At 39.7% G+C, this 23,037-nt stretch overlaps 1 protein-coding gene across 1 annotated transcript in view; it reads left to right on the top strand.

The window, feature by feature from the left end:
• The window catches only part of thada (THADA armadillo repeat containing), a 133,232-nt gene that overhangs the window by 32,664 nt on the left and 77,531 nt on the right, over positions 1-23,037 (top strand). Inside the window, exons 26-27 of the mRNA XM_079560560.1 lie at positions 7,973-8,062; positions 13,501-13,632. Of these exons, the coding sequence (XP_079416686.1) occupies positions 7,973-8,062; positions 13,501-13,632 (222 nt within the window). The remainder of the gene's footprint in view (positions 1-7,972; positions 8,063-13,500; positions 13,633-23,037) is intronic.

The raw sequence follows: 23,037 nt of genomic DNA, 5'->3' as shown, positions 1-23,037 counted from the left end.
TAAAAAGTGTCTCCAAACCTTTGACCTTTGAGAACTACTTGCATATGGTACTATTTACCTGTGGATAATCAGTCTAAATTTTAATTACCTGAACTCTTTCTTCTTTTAATGGGTGGAATATAACCTTAACTATTATTTACTTTTGCAATAGCACCTTTTTGAATATCATGAACAAAACATACATGAACAATGGCTGTCCTACATTGTCATCACCAGAGGAAAACAAGCTTTGATTTTATTTCTCTTTATTTGTTCTGTTTTAAATGCACACTGTCTGCAGATTCATAGAAATCACAGACACCACAAGGAGGTACTGTTGTAACATCACTGAGGCGGTGAATGGTGGTCTCTCAGGGTCATCTGTTCAGCGCTGCTTTGCATTTTTAAGGGCTTTTATTGTTCCCAATGTAAATACAAGAAATGGTTATTATGCTGCAAGGGTGGCAGAATTTCCAGATCTTTTTATTTTTTGTTTGGAAAAATGTCGTGGGTGATTTAGCGTTCCTTTATCAGGTTTGAAAAGTCGTTGGCAGCTTACACCTTTTGGCATTGGCCTAGTTTATGACTGCTTCTGCCTCATCAATCAAAAGTCAACGGAGAAGTGTTTTATCCAACTTTGTTCCATGTTTAGATGAATATTCCTTTTGGGTTGAGTGAGTTTAAAATAGGATTAAACCATTGTAATGAAATATGTCTGGGAGTTTACGGCTGTTTCTCCTTTGGGCTGGCAGGTTATCAGTTTCAAGCACTTTCTTTGCGCCGCTGAACCATCTTTTTTCTTCTCCAACTGTCAAGCCGTGTTTGTGCGATTTTTGAAGAGAGTTTTAAATTATTCCAGACTCCGAATGCCAAGTGTGTGGAAACCATGATAAGTAAAATGATAGCAGACGTGGGTCAAGTGCTGTTTCCATCTTACAGTTTTCACACAGACGCCGAAAGGGTGGAGACTAAAAATCTGGATGCTGCTCTAAGTTTCCAAAGCAGTTGATTTTTAGAAATGGTGATACAGCAAAAATGTCTCAAGGATTTTCCATTAATGCGTCTTCCAACTAATAAACATTTTAAGGCACAATAAAGTGGCATTGTTTTGGAAAATCGAGTTCAGTTTCACATCTAACTGCCTGTGAGTGTTTGGTGAGGCTCTATAACTCTGCAGGGACACCGCTTTAGATTATACACTGCACTCACACACTCACAAAAACAAGGTCACACGCTCTAATATTTGGTTGAACCTTTAGCTTTGATTACAATGAGCCTTTGCTGTGGCTTTGTTTCAATAAGCTTGTCAAAAGCTAATGTCAAAAGATCCAGTGTTGCATTAATTGTTCACCAATATCTTGTTTTGATGATGGGAGAGTGTGACCACTGCGAGCCTTCTCCAGCACATCCCAAAGATTCTCAATGGGATTAAGATTTGGACTCCATGGTGGCCAGTCCAGGATGTCTCGTGCTCCTGAACCACTCTTTCACAATGTGAGCCCGATGAATCCTGGCAAGATGACAATCATCTTGGAAAATTCCCCTGCATCAGGGAAGAAGAAATCCAGTTACGGAATAACCTCGTCATTCAGGATGTTCAGCCAGTCTGCTAATTTTTTGGGAACATAAGGTGCTGAACCTAGACCCCAGATCATAACAGTTAGTTAAATCCAAGTGGCGACCTTATTTTTAGTCAGGCAGTGTAGAACCCAAGGCAAAATAGTAACAAATGGCAGGCTCACTTTTCACATTGGTTTGTTATACGTACATGTTCAATGCATAATAATTTCAAGATTGTCTAATAGAAAGGCAGTGGTGTTCACGGTCTACTCTGCCTTGTATCAAAAATTAAGAAGTAGCTTATTCATTCATTTTCTTTTTTCCCATTGTGTGATCGGTAGGAGCTAGAGTTTTGTTTTGTTTTTCTTGCCTACTTTGCTACTTTTAATCTTACAAAAGATAAACGCCTCCAATTCTTGTCAAGGTTTAGCCAGTTCAAATATTCCATACATGATCTCCAAACCAATATAGACATTAATGTAGTGATACTTAATTGCATAATACCCATTTAATCTTTAATTAGACACAAGTTAACGCCGGTTTTATACTTCAAGCTTCCTATGTTCTCATTGACTGACACTTTGAAGGCCTCTAGAGGAACCAAGGTCACTCATGTCCTGTTTGTCTTCTTCACAATGTTTTTTCTCGTCTGCGCCGCCTTTTGCAGCTCTTTCACTTATCTCCCGCCTTGTGTTTTCTTTCTTTGTGTTGCAAAGTTTGAGTTATTTTTAAAAGTTTGTGGGAAGATTTTGTGTTTGAAAACTGAACCAGGGCCTTTTGAGCTGTTTCTGTTATTGCAGGTCGTAGTGTCTGGCCCCATTGTCCGTTTCATCAGTTACTTTGACTCGAATGATTGGTATCTGTTGCTGTGTTAAACGTATTGAAATACTAGACAAAGTTCTGGCAGTTTTTCAGAGACATCTGTTCTGAATGAGGATTCTTGTGTTTACAGTAAATGATTGTGGTTTTGTGAAATGAACATGTTGACTGATATAATACAGTTCAGTGGGTTCATTGAGCTTTTTCTAACGATTTTGTGTCCCTGTGATATACTGAAAAATAAACAGTATTCAAGTCTTTATGGAATCGGATTTCTATCAAAACCAGCACTAGCTTTTGCCAACTGACCTGCTTCATCTTGTCTGGATTGTACTTCTGAATGAACATTTATAATATATTGTTATGTGGTATTGTGTGTTACCTATGTATTAGAGCTTTGACTTTATCAGATCGCTACACAATAAAATAGAAATAAAAGTCCGAAAACTTGGCAAACCCACTGTTAAAATGGCATATGGTTTTAAAATACGATAAGTGGTTGCCTACATGGTTCTTTAATATATTTCATATCTAAATTTATGAATCTAATAAGTGAAGTCTGTACATTTTGCAGATACTTACTCTTTGTAGTTGAATATTGCTTTCATGCTCTGATCTATGAGCCCATTTCTGACGGCTGCTGTGTCCCTGCCCCGACTGTGTCTGTGGACTCTCATAATGTTTTGTGAATCATATGATATTATTTCAAAACATAATTTCTCGTGCCAGTTCCTTTTGACTCGACATGCGTGCACAACACGCAATCGCATCTGCATCACGTTTGCCGAATTTCGCTTTCCCCATGTCTGGCTCCTTCGTGTCCACAGTTTTATGGTTGTGATCTCTGTCTTTTGTAAATGCGTTGCGACAGCCTGTCCACTCCAATATCTAGCCAAAAGGATCTTCTGTTGCCGATTCCCGTGTGTTTATCTGTTTTGAGAGGCTATGTATGGGATTTTGAGTTGTGTATTTTACATGGAAACCGGATCCAGGACTAGATAGCTGACTTGCAGATGATACTTGCCCTCGGCTCTCGCGCTCCTCTCGGGGCTGCAGGGATGTTGAAATGATTGCTCTGTTGAGATAAACGTTATTGTAAACACAGCAATGTTCTCGGCTTTAGTTTATCTCTCTCTCTCCCTGCACTGCTTCAGTCTTATGAGGGATCCAATCTAGGAGTTTGGTTGCCTAGCAGGCAATGTTTGTTCTTACAGTAGTGCTGCAAGGCTAAAACAACATGAGAAAATACGACCGCAATAGTTTTTTAATTACAAGAATCTCTTTAATCTATTGTTGAGCAGTAATTGTACTGGTATCAACTGGAGGTATGTGGCAAACATAGGCACAAACAAAGCCAGTCTTATTGCTTATTGTATATTATCCATTGATCTTTTTCTGCTCATCCTTTGCCGGTTTGCAGGGTCTCAACAGCAGCAACCCAAGCTGCTTGGATCTCTCTGCACCATCCTCTTATGGCTCTGCCTGCTGGTGGTGTGTCCACGGCAGGATGGCCCCACGACGCTCCTTCAGGTTGAGCCAGGCTGGGCCTCATTCAAGGGGAGGCCCGGTCACTCGGCGCTGTCGACCAGCGACGTCACAAAGGGATTTTGAATTGTACATTGGTTTAAACCCCTCCTCCTTGTTAATGTGCGCAAGGACTTTGTATTATTCAGTATATTGTAATGTACGGTATATATTGCATTGTATTGTATTGATTGACACTAATAAGTTATAATATTGGGTCTGTCTTTTTGTCCTAAGCCGTCTTAGCTTACTTAACTTAACTTAACTACTTAGCAGGATGTTGAAGCATCTTGGACCTCTATCCTCAGTATTCTTTCATTGCTCTGTGTCTGGCTCGTCGTTTTGGCTCTGAAGTTTTTCTCCTCAGAGGGCTATAGTGTTACTTATCTCTTCTTACAGGAAGCCAAGACAATCATCCAGGAGGAAATTAAGTCTCTTGGAGCTAAACTCTTGGTTTTATTTTTGGACTTTGGGTCATTTGGAGGAGATCTTCCTCATTCAGTGCTGATTGTCCCTGGAAGTTGTTATGCTCAGTAGAGGCAATGACCAGCTGCTGTCATCTTGTTGATCAGTGCAATGAGACTTGATGGTATTTCCCCCTCACAGCGGAAAGAGAGAGAAATAAATCTTGTATTTGTTTGATTGCCCATTGTGCAAAGTGAACCTGGTTTTTGGCCCATAGTCGATTAATGAAGGACTTCAGTGACCTACTATTCAGTAAGCTATAAAGACAGTTTTCTGAGCAAATTAAGTTGTCTGTTATCTCTGTTTTTAACAGTAAGGCCTTTCTAACTTGATTATTAGAAAATTTGCAATTCTAGCAATCTGACATTTTGCCAAAAGGGTGCCCTTGTTGTGATCCACTGTATTAGTTTAATTTTGTAGCTTTAGTTCTTCTAAATGTCAGCCGTGATTTGATTCTGATTGTGTGTCCTGTGTCTTTGGATCATGTGCTCTGCAGCTCATGGCTCTTCCCTTTAGCAAACTCTCAATTTAGTACGTTACGCTTAAATAGTGCATATATCAGGCCCGGGGGTTGAATAGTGGTGAAAATGTTGTCCACGAGCCGCAGATGTTAAATATAAAGTTTGGCATTTCATTGATTGTTGTTTACAGTACGTCCATGAGAGACGGAAAGCACACATGCACGTGATGGCACTGTATGGGACTGTTTGTTTGTAGCGGGAAAAACAAGGATTGATTTGTTGAGACAATTTGGTACAACTGGACCACATCCTTATCTCGGACGCACAATCTGACGCTTTCTCTCTCCTCTCGGTGTCTCGTCCTTTTGTCTCAAAAATCCAACCCACAAAATATGTTGTCAATCTTTTGGCATAGAACGAACAACCTCTGACCACGTGTTGAAAACAGACATTTTTGAGCTTTTATGCATCGTCCTCTACTGCTGCAGTGCTGTGATCTGTACTTCGTGGATTATATTGCATCATAAATGAAAGACAAAACGGTCAACCACATTTTTAAAGCCCATAATCCATTACTACACTTGCTCTGAGCAATTCTGCACTCAAAATGTGGTTGTCACAGAGATGTGCACTGTTTGCCAAAACTGAAAGATATTATGGACATTACTTTGAATCATATTCCATAAAATATAATTGCTATCCATATCCATATGTCCACTGTAACATATAAATATTGGTTATGTTGTAATACGTATAGAGTAAACTGTTTGTGCATTCATTCCTGTCCCTAACCACAGGAAATAATGCAGTTTTGATTTTGCATAGTTTGCAAAAGTTAGTGTAGAAGATGGACCTTTCGGTAAAGTTAATGATCGCCTTTTGTCACTTGCATTTCAAACGGTGCTCTGTAAGTGTGGTCTGTGTTAAAAAGGCCGCTTTGAAGTTTTGTTCTCTTTTGCCAATGAAGCAAATCGAAATATAATGTTGATAAATGTATGATTGATAATGTAATTACAATAGGTAAAGTTAAATCATAAATGGGTATGTTGCGTGTATGTGTGCATGCTGTGTTCCTAGGCTCTTGTACTTTGTTCCTTTGTACTATTGATATGAGATGTGATATGAGAATTTTGTTTGAGCAGAATGTTAACTGCTCAAATAAACAAATAAACTAAACTAAACTAAACTACACTACACTATCTCAATCAGAAAATGACAAAACGTGGCTTCAAATTAGATAAAAATAGTTCAATCAGTGCTTTCGATTATGGTGTAGTAAGAAACGTTTTTGTGTTTGTTATCAATAGCAACTGTTTCCACAATTTCTATAATTATTTTTTCTACCACTGCCACAATTGCTGCCATTCTTTTACACAATAATGTCTGAAGCTATGACAATGGGCGTACATTGTTTAAAAGCTGCCGTTCATCCTAAACCGTGAACGCCGTATTTGTTTGTAGCTCCTTCAATTAAAGCTGAAAGTCTATACTATAATAACATATTGATTGTTTGCCCTCGACTCCGCTGTGTTGGTGTATAAAGAGAAAATGATTCAGATTGTGGAAAGTGTAGGCAGGTTCCCATACGGCACCACACACAGTGACAATTATCCCTGAGGTGGCTAATCCAGACCAGCTTCTGAAGTCCTAAAATAGCATGATTATATTGCCCACTCAGCAACACTGCGCCAAGGACAAACAGTTGTGGAAATCTTGAAATCATTGTTGCAATAATTACAATAATTACTGAAATAACTTCCTGAGTCTTGTGAAATCTTCTGTTTTGTGTTTAAACCTTGTGCCATTTGCATCATGGAAAATAGCAATTAAAATGTTCCCCTTTCTGCATGACTTATGTAATGAATTTGTGTTGGACAGTTCATGCCCGTGCATTTCATTAAAGCCACATGTTTCAGTTTATTTGGACTACTTTGTATTCAGGCACAACGCACTACGGGAAATGTCAATTGCCGATGATTACTGACATGAGAAGCAGGTAAAATAACATTATCAATTGTGTGTGTGTAACAAATGTGTTACAGGCAGGATTATGATTGCGTGTGTAAAACGAGTATATGGACCGCAGCAGTTTCGTAATTTGTTAAGTTGATATTTGTGCGTTTTTGACTTTGTAGTGAGTGACCCAGCGGCTGTATGAGTGGTCACCATGACGCCTTTACTTTCGATCACGGTGGTCCCTACAAAGCTCCAGGATCAATTGTTTTGTAGGTTTTCTGGTGAGAGGGGTCGTCAGCAATCAGCTGACTCTGACTAAAGATACACATGGGTACCATACGAGACAAGCAGTTCTAATGTATTACTCACTACCACCACTATACCCAAAACAATTGCCTTGATATAGAGCTTTATCAGTGTGGAATCATCTGCCTCCGTATTTGACACAGATCAGTAAAGAGGAGACATTTAAAAAGAAGTTGAAAAAAAAAAGGCCATACTTATGAAGGACATTATTCTAAAAAATAAAAGTTTAAAGTACTTGCCAAAGTCATGCATGTTTCTCTTTAAATTGTATTTGTGTGACGCTGCACAATTTCTATGATGTTACGGGAAATTCTTCTTGTAACTGATAATGTCAGCTTAACCTGCTCTGTTTACATATGGTTTGTGTCGTCGTTTTATGTGGAACCCAAGAAGAGTTGTTATTGCTGCGGTAATAGTTAATGAGTATCCGTAATAAAGATAAAGCAGTGAAAACCTTCCAAACAAAAAAAAAGTATCCAGAAAAACAATGTAGAAACCACAAATGCAGTTCGCAGAAAAAGGTAAAAAATTAAGCTGTACGAGGAGAGAGGGATGTTGCTTCCTGTTTACACATCGCAATGGAAACAACATGGTACAAGGTCAAATACGCATTAATATCAACTTTTTTTTCCACGTAGAAAGTTGCATGATGCACCTTTAAAAATAAGTAAAAATATAAATTCACTGTGAATCAGCAGGATTTTTCCAACATATTTTTTATGGACTTTTTTGTTCTGAAATGTAGTTAATGTTTGTCTGTTTAGTTTATTTAATTTACAAATCATTCCTCATCATTTGTTAATGGTTTATTAGCAAATATGATGATTATGTTACCTGTCTGCGTACCCTCTATTCAACCAGAAATGCCTCATTCTCTTACTATGTCTTTTCTCTCTCTTCAGGATGACCGGTCGGGAGTTCTTCACCCGTTTCCCTGCTCTGTACCCGTTCCTCCTGACGCAGCTGGAGGAGGCCGCTGCCACAGTGGAGAGGTGAGCTCATCCAAAACATATTCGGTTCACACTCAGGTTCATCGCTGTTCACACTCATTCATGGTACAACTCCCCAGTCCATCTCTAAGATGAAGACTGTCGAAACACATTCCCGTGGAAGCAAACAAAGAAAACAGCTAAGATCAGACAGGCCCTGGATTGCTTTTTATTTTTACTATCTGTGTTTGCAAAATGTACAGCTGGTCTGTCAGATCTACATTCAAGCTAACTCATTTGACTAGTACTTTAGCTCACCGAGTAAAACCTGGGTCACTTCTTGGTTAATACTTCCTTCTAACAGTAAGGACGGACCTTTAGAACATTTTTATTGTTATTTACAGTATATTTTACATAAATGATAAGACTACCACAACAAGTAGGCAAGTAGAGTAGCTTAAACCTGACCCAATTATAGGGATTTTGTCAAGACCAGTGGGTGACCACAGTGCAGCACCCAGGGACCTATCTACAGATCTTGTGCAAGGATGTTGATTATCATTACTTACCTCTCAAGCCTTCCACACCGGCAAGTACCACCTCATAAAATATTTGAGCTTCCACGTACCACCTGCTCTAGATTAAGATTATTAACTCATTGACTGCCAATGACGTCTATAGAAGTCAATTAGGTTTTTCAATGGGAACAGCTGCAGCAAAGCCTTGAGCATGTCTGGTGTTAAAATCTTAGTTGTGCTGCCTAATGCTGCCACCTAGTGACTCAATAAAAGAACTACAAGTTATTTTATTGAGTCACTAGGTGGCAGCATTGATCTTTTGTTTTCTCAGCGTTTTGGTCAGAAAACAGCATTTTGGGTGATTTCACCTATTTTCTACGGACGATTGCTAAAGAATGGAAAGAAGTACAAACAAACTTTTTTTTTAGATGAAAGAAGATAGTCTAATCTTTCTTTTGGTGAGTTTCGTGTTGACATAGACCCAGACCTAAATTTTCTGTGGGTCTTGAAAAAACTGTAAAAATCCTGAAACACCTCTGGCAGTGGGGAGCTCTCTGATTTGAAAATGGCTGGCAGTCAATGAGTCAACTATATTAGCCAAAATTGTGTCTAAAGTGGGTCTAAATTAATACCACCTGAAGAAGTGCCACTCATAGTGCACTCGCCACAGTTTGAGAAACGCTGACCTACCTGAACGTTTTAGTGTGTGATGGAGTTTGACATGTTTTAGGTTAACATATTAATGCGTGTGTTGAAGCCATGGTAAATATTACCTTTTATCTCAATCAGCCCCATCACATTTTGTCATTTCTTCACCAAATTAATGTTACTGAATTGGTTCTACAGCATGCTTGTTTTGACAGACTTCGCCTTGTTATTGAGGCACGCACAGCTGAGTGAGGAGTTTACAGTCGAGAGTTGAGTCGTCTGCGGTTCGTTGACCTTATCTCGCCGGGTTGGGTTCGTTCTCCCTTCTTAAAAGCCCCAGACTCTCCCCACAGCTCCCAAAACAGCCTTATCTTAATATGGATCCAATTAATAGCCGCTCTTTTATACAGACGCTTTCACAATCTCCGCTCTCTCCTCCTCGACCCCTTGTTAAAACGTTCACGAATTTCCCACGGATTTGTTTCTGGGCCGTCGGACGTCCCACATCGGCCCAGCCACCCAAACAGGCCAACCGCACCAAAACCTGGGCAAGTCAAGCTCCGCAAAGTATAGTGTGTCCCTTTTGTTTAACCCTGTCTGTATACATGATGATGTGTCATTTGTAATCTGATCAGGCAAACAATACGGCGAAAGAAACAAAATGTGTGTGGGGACAAATGGCTTTTATACCAACAGTATCGAGAAGTGCCCAGTTTTCAAATAGCAAATCAGATGTGGTATGCATATTAAAAACCAGCATGCATTTAGATTTGCCTCCTAAATTAGTACAATACGGACTAGTGTTTCTTTTTAGCCAGACCATAAATTTTAAACATTTTAGTCCTGGTTTAGATACTGGCCTTGATGTTTAACACACCATCTTCCCCTTGGGAGTTTGCACATTTGTCCTTCAAACTGAATAGTCGTTTTTGAAATGCCTCTTTGTTTTATTAAGGCAATGGATGCATGCATTTTGTCCTTGATGTTTCCATTATGTCCATAGAATTGATAAAAGCTGTGCAAATTTATGACACATGATTGGAACCTTGCCAGATGTTTGAACATGCTATAAAACACACACACAACACAACCACTTCACAAACTTATCACAATATTTCTGACTTTTTGTAATAACTACACCTTATTTAGCCTTAATACAATTCATTAATGAAGTGTGACTAACACTTAATTACTGCTTGACTACTACAGTTAATGCTTCATTCATAATGAATGAAGTAGTTCTTCACATACTTCACTTATTCATCCATCCATCCATCCATCCATCCATTTTCTTCGACTTTTCCGTTGCCGCGTCGTGGGGGCAGCTGTTGGAGCTGCCCAAATCACATTGCACCATCATCAATGCAGGTGGTGGGTCCATGGGAGGACGGCCTCATGGTTCTAACCGGGCCTGTTGGTCTCTCATAAGGGGCTTCTGAACCACTCTTTCTCTGACCCGTCACCTAGGACCTGTTTGCCATGGGAGACCCGACCAGGGGCACGAAGCCCTGACAACAGAGCTCCCGGGATCATTCAGGTGCTCAAACCCCTCCATGGTTCCATTCATTGTTAAGTTATTAAGTGTTAGTCACACTTAACTAATTGTTGCAACCCGGCTCTGCTAGAATTAAAAGTTGTAACAAAAACCCAGATGTAAAATGGATAAATAAAGTTGTCAATATTTACAGCTTTAACGAAGATAACTAAACCTAATGAAATGTGGACAAAATAAGCTAATTGTCTCAAAATATATCACATATTGGCCTAAACAAATACGGGTGACACAAAAACACACAAACGGGAGACACATCTTAAGGAAATCAAATACGATTGTTCCTAGAAAACAATGTAGTTTCTAACACAGAGGAAAACAGACAGAAAGGCATACTGGCCAGTGCCCACAAAGGCCAACAGCCCTGAATGGCAGGTGAGCTCAGCGTTTAAAAACTTCTGATATCTGGTAACACTTTATCATTATTATAAAGTGTTACCAGAAAATGTTCTATCCTCCAATAAAACTTCTGTAATAATAATCCTTGAAGTCCAGGTCTCTCACTGATAACTCTAATTGTGCGTAATTTTGCAGTGAGATAGACAAACCCATTGTAACTGCATTAAAAGTGTATATCTGTTGGCCATGTTAAATAAGCCGCTTGTCTTCGGTGTTTAATTGCCCTCAATAAAAGCCCAGACCCGCTCTAATAGGCTGCAGTTTGTTTCTGCGTCAGTTTGATTCATATCTTTGAACCGCAGACTTATCTCTGCAGTTCTTTCAGGTGACGGCCCCACATGAATCTACTTTTACAGAGATTTGCTACAGTTCATGGCCTTATCTGCCACCGACTCCTGCTCCAAGCCAAACACTCGTCTATTACGTGCACATTACTCCTCTCAACTAAATAGAACTGGTCATTAGTTTTGCATTAGAGTTGCAGTTCTTTAGGGGCCCTTAGTCTGCTAAATTTAACACTGTTGGTAATGTCTTTATTTAAGCAATCACCTATGTGCTTCTGCTACTTTAGTTGCCATGCTGCAGGTTTCAGTGTCGTTCGAGTGGAATTGCTAGACTTGCTCAAAGTAGTGGTTGATGGCAATACTCAGTATATAATTTTTAGTTGCGAGTAATCCTATAATCCAATACTGAGTAATCTTGTTGTACTGCTTTAGCTTTCCGATCCGTACTTCCCGGGTTCTTTTGCGTCATAGGAAAAATGGAAAACTCCTTGTTTAAAGCACATAATCCAACCCTGGATTTGTTCTGAGCAGTCCTGCGCTACAGAGTTGCTAGTCACGGCATTAATGAAAGGTGTTTTTTAACCACGTTCATTCCCACGGTTGCCAGCAGGGGGAGCACCAGGCAAACTCCCCGGCAGCCCTATCAATGCCCAGGCACACAAAATAATGTTTTTAAGCCTTTTTAAAGTGCCATATACAAGAATCTTTAAAGGGACTATACAGAGTTTGTGTTCCAACAATGTCCTAAGGTGTAGAATGAGCCCAGACATATTCACCACAAGTGCCTCTAATATCCTGCACTGTCACTCAAAAAGGTGTTAATTCATGCATGCATGAGCTTAATATAGAAGCTGCAGTTACACGTACGACCTGAGGTGGCAGTAGTGAGTATAAAATGGCTAACTTGCATCTAGCCCCTTTAAAAATTGTACATAATGTAAAATAAAGCTTCGACAGGTCAATTGTTTAATACAGGTGATTCCTTCTTGTTGCATACAGGTCATCAGCAGGAAAAATATGTTTTACAGTTTAATGCTGGTGTAGATTTTTTTGTCAAACTGGCCCATTTGTACTGGTTTAGTCTTGTATCGACTTTCTTTACCAACCGTACCAATATTTATCTCTCTCTCTCTCTCTCTCTCTGTCTGTGTCTCTCTCTCTCTCTCTCTCTCTCTTTCTCTCCTCTCTCTCCTCTCTCTCTCCTCTCACAAAGTAATGAAAAGCACAAGTTGTTTTTTGTTGTTTCTGCTCGATGAGATCCTCATGACTGATGACACACAGACACACTTTATTCACTCAAATCCACTGCAGGCGCTACATGTGTCAAGACCTGGCTTTCCCACCATTATCCATTATTCTAAACTTATTGTTCAGGAAGGAACAAAGTAGATTTTGGTGATTGGTGACTGTGAAAGGAGAAATCAAAACCGCGCATCACAATAAAATTTGGTAATAAACTAATAAACTGTCAGCAACATATTATGTAGCTTTTGTAGTTTATACATCGATGTAGCGTGGCCTGCCCAGCACACACAATGAATTCCCCATGTTCAGTTCACTTCATGTCTGGACGGGTTTACTTTCAGTGATCATACCTAACCTAACCTAAGATCTGGAGATGGGTCCCCGGTCCCTCACTGCTCAAGTACAATCCTGTTTACCTTATTTGCTTGTGGATTGAATTTTTTTTTCCTTTATTTGACATCATCACATTAAATGGGTATTGTTTTTATACTGAAGGCTGACTCTTGCCTCTAATCATCTGAATGATCTTGTCTGCTTCCTGTGTGCGTGTCCCATCCAAAATGTGAAACCTCTGGCAGAGACCCGCACTTTCCAGTGACTCATTTGGCCATAATCTGATCTGAGAGCAGGAGGTGAAAAGCCTGGTTCAAGGACTGTAGGACGTGGGCTGTGCAGATGATAGGCATTTATATTAGGAAAGTCTCACTGTCTCAAATGTGTCAAATGCAGTATCCATATTCAGTTAGCACCAGGATACCAGGAGACTGAGTGGGAGTACCAGGTTTAAGCAAAGTTCATATCAATAAATTAACCTTTATTACAACTGAACTTGTGCCGTTTTATGTTTACTGACAGTGACAGTGGTCAAGTGAAGCTCCACCCCAGTCTGTTCCTGCTGCTGCTGGTCCTGAGCCGACTCTATCCCTCCCCCATGGACGGCTCTTCCTCTCCTCTGGGACTGGCCCCCTTCACTCCCTTTATCATCAGGTGCGTGCCATGCTCTGAATCTTATACAGTTGCATACATGCATCATGTCACTATAAGACTAAAATTAATCTTAGTTACCTCTAGTTGGTGTTGTTTCAGGAGCCCTGTGATTCACTGACATATTTTTAATGACATACTTTATATGAACAGAAAATTCCCAAAGAGATTCAGATCTCTTTGTCATGTGTGTTTTGGTCAGAAATAATGCACACGTTTTAAGCACCTCACACATTCAAGTATTTGTCCAGGAAATATAATAAAACACATAATCATACATATAAAGAGGAACTTATCATGAAAAAATTGACTTTTGTTGTTCCCTCATCAAAGACAGACCTTCAGGCAGTTTGGAGTAATTCTCAGACAAAGCTGTTAAATTTAGCTGTTTCTTCTTCTACAGTGTCGGTACCTCGTTCTGTACTTCCTGATTCCAATTGCGTCACTGTTCAAACCCAAAAACTGTCCTCCACATTGTTTATAGCCCATAATCCAACTTTTTCGATTCTGACCCGTTCTGTGCTCAAAGTGTATTTATCACACACTGCTGGAGCTGCTAACCACGCCCAGTCAAGATTTTCACCAGCTCTTTTGCCTGCATATAATTCTTACAGAGACATATTTTCAAACTAAAAAACATAATAAATTAAAGTTGAGGTGCCCAAAATGAGGTTTTTATATTATTTTTCTATTTTTAGCATGACACGTCCATGTTAAAATCCATTTTAAAAACAGTTAAATGCAGACACAATACCAGCAGATTCTCCTCATCCATAGAAAAGGAATGGAACAGACTGAGAAACTTATTCAGCTCCCTGATGGCACAGGGCACAAAAGAATGCCTGTATACATTTTTCTTGGTACAGGGAAGTGGTGGTATCTCTGCCCCAAAGGAAGGAGCTCAAAGTTGTGGGACAGCGGTAGTGAAATGTGACCCGGGACCACCTCAAGTCCACAACTGCTGCTGCCATTGAGCAGCCTCGGCGATGGTGGCGGAGAGAGTAGAACGGGTCATCTTGCGATCGGAGGATTGGCGGTACGAATCCCGCAGGTGCACGCTGTTGTTGTGTCCTTGGGCAAGACACTTCACCCACCTTGCCTCCAGTGCCTGTGTCCACTGGTGTGTGAATGCGAGTGTGAATGGGTGACTGGTTCATTGATGTAAAGCGGTTTGAGTGCCTAAAGCAAGTAAAAGGCGCTATATAAATTTTGTCAGTAATAAAAGTAGCCCAATTTAAGCTTCTTTAACTGGAAACATTTTTTGAGTGGAAGTTTCCAGAAAAAAAGAAAAAAAAAGGATTCTTCAACTTGGTGCTCATTGGTTCCACACAATAATCACCCCATTATACCTTGAATGTCTGACTCTCCCAAGGCTTCAATCTGTGAATGAGGGTAGCCCACGCTTACCCACACGAGTTTAAAAACATGTGCTCAGGAACATGCTATCACATCCCAGGGGTCACCCACCTGCTCCTCAGTGTGTGATAAACCCTTCGCTGCTTTTCTCTGAACCGTCACAGCCTCCAAGAATAGACCTATAACTGCTATCTCCCAGACACAACACCTGCAGACAAAACTGCGCCCCTGTGGGTCCTCTCCTGTGCTGTTTGTGCAGGTGGCCAACAGAAATGCCATATAATTGGTTGTGCCGGTTCCTTTTTTGGCACGACTTTCTATAACTTGCATGTGACTTGTCTTTTTCTTCTAGAAAACAACAAAGTTAAAAAATAAGATAAATAACCTCACAGACAACAGGACTGTAACGTTTAACAAGGCTCTATAGACCTAAATGATCTTAATCTTAAAACTAAACTCTTTGTAGTGTACCTCTTGAAATACCCAATGTGGAAACTCTCGACTGAACTTGCGTGTGTGACGGAGTCCACCTTTTCAGGCAATTGGGAACTCTCTGTTTCCAGGCCACATTGTTCACATTCCAGAGGCTGAAAAATGAACAAATATGATCTGTAGAGCATGCACTGTGCGGCTCGCTCTCGTGTTTAGAGAAAATAGACTTCTGATAATGTCAACTTCTCATCTCCCCACTGCATTCCTTCAAAACAGAGCTTCCTGTACTGCGATGTACAGACGTCTACATAGACTACACAGTCAGTTGGATTGTGTTGGGTTTTGAGTTTAGTTTTATTCACGGGTTGCAAGGTCAAGAAATACATTGTCTGACCAAAAAGAAAGTAACTAACTAACTGTTCTGATCTGGGTTGCTGCAGTTGATCTATTCAGCAACACATTGTGCCAACATGAACATCCTGAATGACCTGGTTATTCCATCAATGGATTTCTTCTTCCCTGATGACACGGGCATATTCCAAGAGGACAATGCCAGAATTAATTGGGCTTAAGTTGTAAATCACACATGGATTGGCCGCCACAGAGGCCAGATCATAACCCCATTGACAATCTTTGGGATGTGCCATTGAAGGCTTTCCTCAGTGATCATTCTCTCCCATCATCAATACAAGATCTTGGTGCAGAAACAATGCAACACTGGATCTTTTGACTTTGAAGGAGCTTATTCAAACAATGCCACAGCGAATGTGTGCTGCGATCAAAGCTAAAGGCGGTCCGACAAAATATAAGAGTAACCTTTTTTGTGGCGACTTTTGTTTGGTCAGTGTATTTGAACGTTTTAACCAAATTAAAATGGAAAGCAAAATCATCTCACCTCTCAGAGACTACAGATGGAAACTTGCTCACGCTAAATCTGGTGCAAAGCATCTTTAAATAATGTTTTTTGCACATTGTCCCTGTTTAAATAAACTAATAAACTCTTAATAAACGGTGAACAGTTCCCAAAACATCCCTAACTGTGAAAAGATATGTGACCAGGCCCTGTCACCAGAACTGAAAAAGGATTAGACCTGGATTGATTTTAAATTGGAACTAGGACTAAACCAGGCCTAATTGATCAATGGCGATATGGACCAAAAGTCATATCCCGATTCAGGTTGAATATCGATATACGATATACATCTCCATATTGTTTCCGCAAAGCGAGAGCTCTGAAATGAAATGTTAAAGGGACTATACAAAGTTTAAAAATCCCCCTACATGTTCTAGCAATGTCCTAATGTGTAGAATACTGTTGTTGTGCTGTTGTGCTGCATTTTTAAATGAATGAAATAAATAAAAAAATGAAATGAAAAATGAAATAGAATGAGCCCAGACCTGTTCACCACAACTGCCTCTAAAATCCTTCACTGTCACTCAAAAAGTAGTTACTTCGGGTGTGAAGTGCCGTCATGCACGGGTTTAATATAGAAGGTGCAGTTACACATATGACCTGAGGTGACAGTAGTGAGTATAAAATGGCGAACTTGCATCTAGCCCCTTTAAGCCATAGTCAAAGCCAAATATGAGCAGTTTTATTGAAAACTCACCATAAAATGTAAACATAAACACTGTATAACAAAGCTCCATAAAGTATCTTAAATAAAAATACCCTATAAAATAAAATACGTCAATTTTTTTTCTGAGCGCAGCATTTATATAAAGAGATAACAACATAATGTCCTCAGTTTAAGACTGAGAATTACTTGTTTGTATGTATTTGCGATATGGTCTAATTCCATATGTCATTTAAAAACATATCATTATATCTTAAATATCGATATATCGTCCAGCCCTAGGCAATAGACAAGAATTGTTTACACAAAAATCTAGCTATTATAGGCATATGTATTTCTGAACTGTTCCATCAACTGTTTTGAAAGAGGGAGGACCTTGAGTGAGGAATGCTCTAGCAGAGATAACACTGGAGAGCTCTGTGTGTGTTTGGGTATGAGGGAATCTAAAGCGGGAATGTCGTGTCAACATTTATTTTGGTTTATTATACAGAGGGAACAAGACATTTTTGTTGTGGTTTCAAATTGTACTTTATGTCTCACATTTAAATTTCCATTAGCAAATGTCTGACGTCGCAAGATACTGTGCAAAGGTTTCGCTAAGAATGCCCAAAGTTAAAATGATTGTCTTTTTGAAGGAGCGCAACCAGTGATCTAAACTTTATTTTGTTTTTATCCACGGAACAGACAGAAAGTTGACATTATAGACAGTGTTGAGTAAACTTTCAAGACCAATTTACTAGCATGATCTTGTTTTCTCTCATCTTTCCCACAGAGAAAGTAGCAAATGGAGCCGTCTTTGCATCCAAACACAAATTGCCAACTACTAGCCTCCAACAAGCAACATTTGTTTGTCCCTTTTGTTGCAAAGGAAGCACTGAACAAGCTGTAAACCCAGTCCATTTGGGTCAATAGTTAAACCACACTCACTTGACTTACATCAGGTCAAAGTGAAACAATGATCAACTAACACAGCACCAAACTAATTAGTAAAGACTTGCTTGTATACAATTTTCCCAAAATATTTTACAAATCCATTTACTGGGAGAGAAATAAATAATACATACAAAGTAATTTTAAGATAATATGATTGGTCTGCACAGCTCACGCTCCAAACGAAGGCCCATGTGTTGGTGGTAAATATAGCCCAGGCCTTGGCTTCTTCAACCCTTGCTGTGTTTCTATCCTCACGCCTCGTCACTACTGCCCCGTCTTTAACCAGGGGCGAGTGTGGACAAGCCTCTGCCCCAAAGCTGTTTGACCCCCCCCCCCCCCCCCCCCACACACACACACACACACACAGTCTGCTGCTGGGACAGTTTCACTCTTTCACCTGCTGCAATTTTAAGACGCAGTGTCGCATGTAACCACGGCAACACACATTTTGCTTTCAGATTATTGTGGCCACGTTCAGTATTTTCTTTTCATTACCGTATATTATTTAACATTTTCTATTTTTGCTGTCAAGATCTGGCACATCTATTCTTAAAAGCAGCCATTGACTCCAAAATTGAAAAAAAAAAAGCCACTTGCCCTACATGAAAAGAGTCTTACGTTGAATTTTGTTGACATGTGTTTAAAATGCATTCATCTGGTTTAACTTTTATTCGACAAATTGATTTTTTTGACCCACTTAATTCCCAAACTAGGCCTCCACTTAATAATCTTTGAACCAACTACCGCTGTGTAAGTCTGTCAGCTCTTCTTTAATGCTGTGTCCGCCTATTCCTTGGAGACATTGCCAAATTCCTGTGTTGCATGTCTCCCGTGTGCGTCATCTTAATGGAAAAATGACAATCACAGTTTGGACTAAGACAAAAGATGTGCGGGAGGACATATTTATTGCAGTAATAATAGATTGAGATCATCTCTGCTGGTTGTTTTGCTGCTCCTTGGAGGCAGTGTCTCTTTGATGGTGATTTACACACCGCCGTATCAAGTCCAGACATCTGTCCTCACCCCCTTTGCTTTCAAGTAGTATTTTATTCTACTATATTAATGCCCGTAAACTGTACTTTCTACAATAGGGGTGTACTATTGTATGTTATTGACAAGATCTGACAAATGCATCAGCTTTTGAATCAGTTTATCAAATGGGGAGATACTGCTGAACAATGCACTGTAAGCAACATGTTTTTATGATTTTTTATTTGGTTGTGGCTTGTTATGATAGGTCCCAAGGTTTTACCAATTGAGAACTACTTACATACAGTAGTAGGTTCTTAGTTTCAACACATGGCACACATTTGTTGTGGCAGTGACAAATGGTAAACAAATTAAGAGCTTTCTCTGCATTGTTTTAGTTGAAGACCTACGGAGAGTTATTTCCACCCAAATAGTCTGATCTATCTGGCACTGGTATAGAATTCATTGGTCGCACATTTCCTGTCTATTTTTCACGAGTGTTTTCTTCAAAGCTGAATGTGACAAGTGAATTTCTCCATTGTGAAATCAACAAAGTCTTAACTTAATGCAAACAAACTTGGATTGAATTGGTGTGTTAGATATTACCTAAAACTACAAGGCATCTGTTTACTGAAGACTGGATGAATTTATAGCTAAGAGGAAAAATACCTAGTACCCAGTGGTCTCAAACTTTTTATACCAAGTACTTAATAAAGTAATACAATACCACCAAGCCTAAATCAAAGTCAAATCAGAGGTAAATTGGGTCTAAAAGAGGTATTAAAGGGGCTAGATGCAAGTTACCCATTTTATACTCACTACTGGTACCTCAGGTCATACGTGTAACTGCACCTTCTATATTAAGCTCGTGCATGACGGCACTTCGAACCCGGGATCCCGGATTTTAGAGGCAGTTGTGGTGAACAGGTCTGAGCTCATTCTATGTTGAAACATGTAGGGGGAGGAAAATACTTAATTTTAACATTTTTAAACCCTGTATAGTCCCTTTAAAGAAGCCTAAATTGGACTAAAGTATGTCTAAATCTAAACAAACCATGACTCATAAAATACTTTCAATGTGTAAGTATAAATTAAAATATCTCTAATTGTAATCAACAAGCCACATACCACAGTTTAAGAATCTCTGCATGGTAGATATCGTTCCACAGTGTTTTTTGGTCTGTTTTACATTTTCGGACTCGTGTCAAAATGGTCTCCACGCTCCTCTCTCCTCTCAACACAGACGGATCAGAGCGCCGGTATCAGGTGTTATTCTGGCCCCAAAATGACCCATTATGTGCAGTTATACCACGGGCCCTTCCTCTAAAGCCCCTCTGAAGTCCACATATGTCCCGATGGATGAGTGAGATGAGATGATTGGACTTGTTTCTGACTTTCCTCCACATTCCTCTCTGACAGCCGTTTGTGTGGATTTATGCAGCCAATGTGTTGTAGTTTACAGAGGAAACAATGATGCTACAGAACTGCTATGGATTTCTGTTAATCTCTCTGAGTTTGACAGTCCATCCAAGATCTGTTAAATACCTTCTTCTTGTCTCAATCAGCTTTTTGAGCAGTGGTGGAAGAAGTACTTAAATTTTAAATTTTAGTATAAGTACAGATACCGGAGCAAAGAATGTACTAGGTCAAATCATCAGCTGAAAAATCTTCATAAATGTTCCTATTTCAAATGTACTTTAAATAAAAAAGTAAACAGATTTGGAAAACTATTGAGTCATGTATGCGTTATTTGATAAAGAATTGCACACTTCTTTATACAGAAGAGACTAAAGGGCTTATCTCGCTGATTGCGCCCATACAAAGAGCCTATCCCTACCCTAGAGACGAGTTGGAGACTTAAGTTGCCGCTAGTCACGAAGATGTCCCAGAGACGTCCCCAGGTTCAGTTTCAGCAGAGTCTCCACATGGCCTCCGAGTGGTCTCCGAGAGGTGTACGCAGTCTCAAGCAGCTGTGGCAATGTTGCAGTATTAACACTATTTGTCGTCCTCAACCTGTGAGACGTTTCTGTGACGTCCCTGCAATGTCTCCGAGACCTGTCGGATACCAGGGAGATCTCAAAGTTGTATGAGGTCTCCTTGAGATCTCCTTGGTATCCGACAGGTCTCTGAAACATTGCAGGGACGTCACAGAAACGTGTCACAGGTTGAGGACAACAAATGGTATTTGCAACACAACTGCTTAAATCGAACCTGTTTGTTTCTATTGAGACTGCCTGGAGACTCACCTGATCTCCAGGGGACTAGTCTCCATGCCGGTGAGATAGGCCTTTAAAAGTGCCACTTTTCTCACTTAATTCAGATGTTTCTGATTAAAACAACTTTACTGCAGCTTTAGATTCACCTGCTGCTTGTCTGCAACGAGATCCCTGTAAAATTAAACCACCATTCAGATTACTTTTATGTTTAAACCAGTTAATCCACTGTTTAGTCTCTAGTTTGTACTTTATTCTCAACCAGTATAATTTTTTTAAATTTATTGATTCCAACGATGATTGACCTTGGAAAACTGCATATTTTAGATAGTATACGTTGGTTGGTACAATGCGTATAGTTTTGTTGTTTCGAGAATAACTTTATTTAGAATGTGTTTAGAATGTTATGCACCTCACAAATAAAATGAGAATAGTCATTTGTTATCTCTTCCGTACTGTCGTGTAGCTGAAACACTATTACAGTCTTTGGAGGAAACCAGCATTGCAGTTATTCCTCCTAAATAAGCCCCAGATGAGCTTTATCCAACTCCAGTCAACAAGAGTCTGCGCCTCTGACCCCACAGGGAACTGCCCTGTTTCTAAAATTACACCCTTCAAAACTGTCATTTCCTTTTGCAAAAGAGTTTCAATGGGACAAATTAGCAGAGATAGTTAACATATGGGCCTCAGATGGCAGTGGGTGGGGGGAAAGCGGAGGGATTTGGGCTTGTCGTGTTTGTGGACAGAAAGGAATGCTGTTCGCTGTCAGAGGGGGCTTGTTACGATGCATTTACTGTGTTACAAGTGAGTGAGTACCTTTGAATAAATCATGCTGCTTAGAGTAGTTTAATCTCCACATAAGTTATTCTTGATATCCATATTGTGAGGCAAAAATACTCCTTGATATGCACTCTATAGTCTCCATATAGGAAAATGTGTCCTCTGCATTTGACCCATCCAACATGTTAGGATCAGAGGGCAGGCGCTGTGCAGCCTCTAGGGAATAATTTTATTGTGCTAAAATTAAGGTATTAACAATCATTATAAAGCATTAAAGGAACAGTTTTTGCATAATGAGATATGTTCTTACCTGAGCTTAGACGAGTTGATACGTACCTGTTTGGTCTTTGTGTGTGCCCGTGGAGGAGCTTGATTGCTTCTAACTTCCTCGTTTGGAGCTATAGGAATATACTGGGTGAGGCTAAATGCTAACAACATCTTTGGTCTTTTTGCATGACTGAGGGCACACAGTTCTTCCATACTGTGATATGTTCTTACCTGAGCTTAGACAAGTATATACCTACCTGGTCTTTGTGCCCATGGAAGAACGTGGTAGCTTCCAACTTCACCCCCGTTTGGAGCCATAGGAATATGCTGGGAGAGGCCCTTGTTGTGTCCAATTTGCTTTGGAATATCAAAATGTTCCCTTTATTCCTCATTTGATTTATTTTTTGCAATTGTGGCATTAACCTCTTAACTCCCACCTGAACGGATCACATTTTCTCCAGTTTGGCGTTCCCCTAATCAAAAAGCTTCGTGGGAAAATAGCACCAAAACAGCCACAAAGAAATGAGAAGAAAACACGGATGTAAATGCAACAAAAATGTGACAAAAACTGAACAAAAACTCAACCAAAAAGTGACAAAAATTAAAAAAAATGTGACAAAAATTCAACAAAAATGTGACAAAAAGTCAACCAACAAGTGACCAAAAATTTAAAAAAAAAAAAAAGTGAGGAAAAACAACCAAAAAGTGACAAAAACTCAACAAAAATGTGACAAAAATTTGTCTTAGCTTTCAAATGAGGTGTTACACAGGCCTATAGCCAAAGAGGACAGCATGCATTCGGTTTAGGCGGGTGGTAAGAGTTTAAAATAAAGTATTTGGGTATTAAATTGGAGTTGCTGTTGCCATAGAAACCCTGTATA

The sequence above is a fragment of the Gobius niger genome (genome assembly GCF_951799975.1).
Source record: "Gobius niger genome assembly, chromosome: 7".
NCBI classification, from domain to species: domain Eukaryota; kingdom Metazoa; phylum Chordata; class Actinopteri; order Gobiiformes; family Gobiidae; genus Gobius; species Gobius niger.
This window is presented reverse-complemented; position numbering and strand designations above follow the sequence as displayed.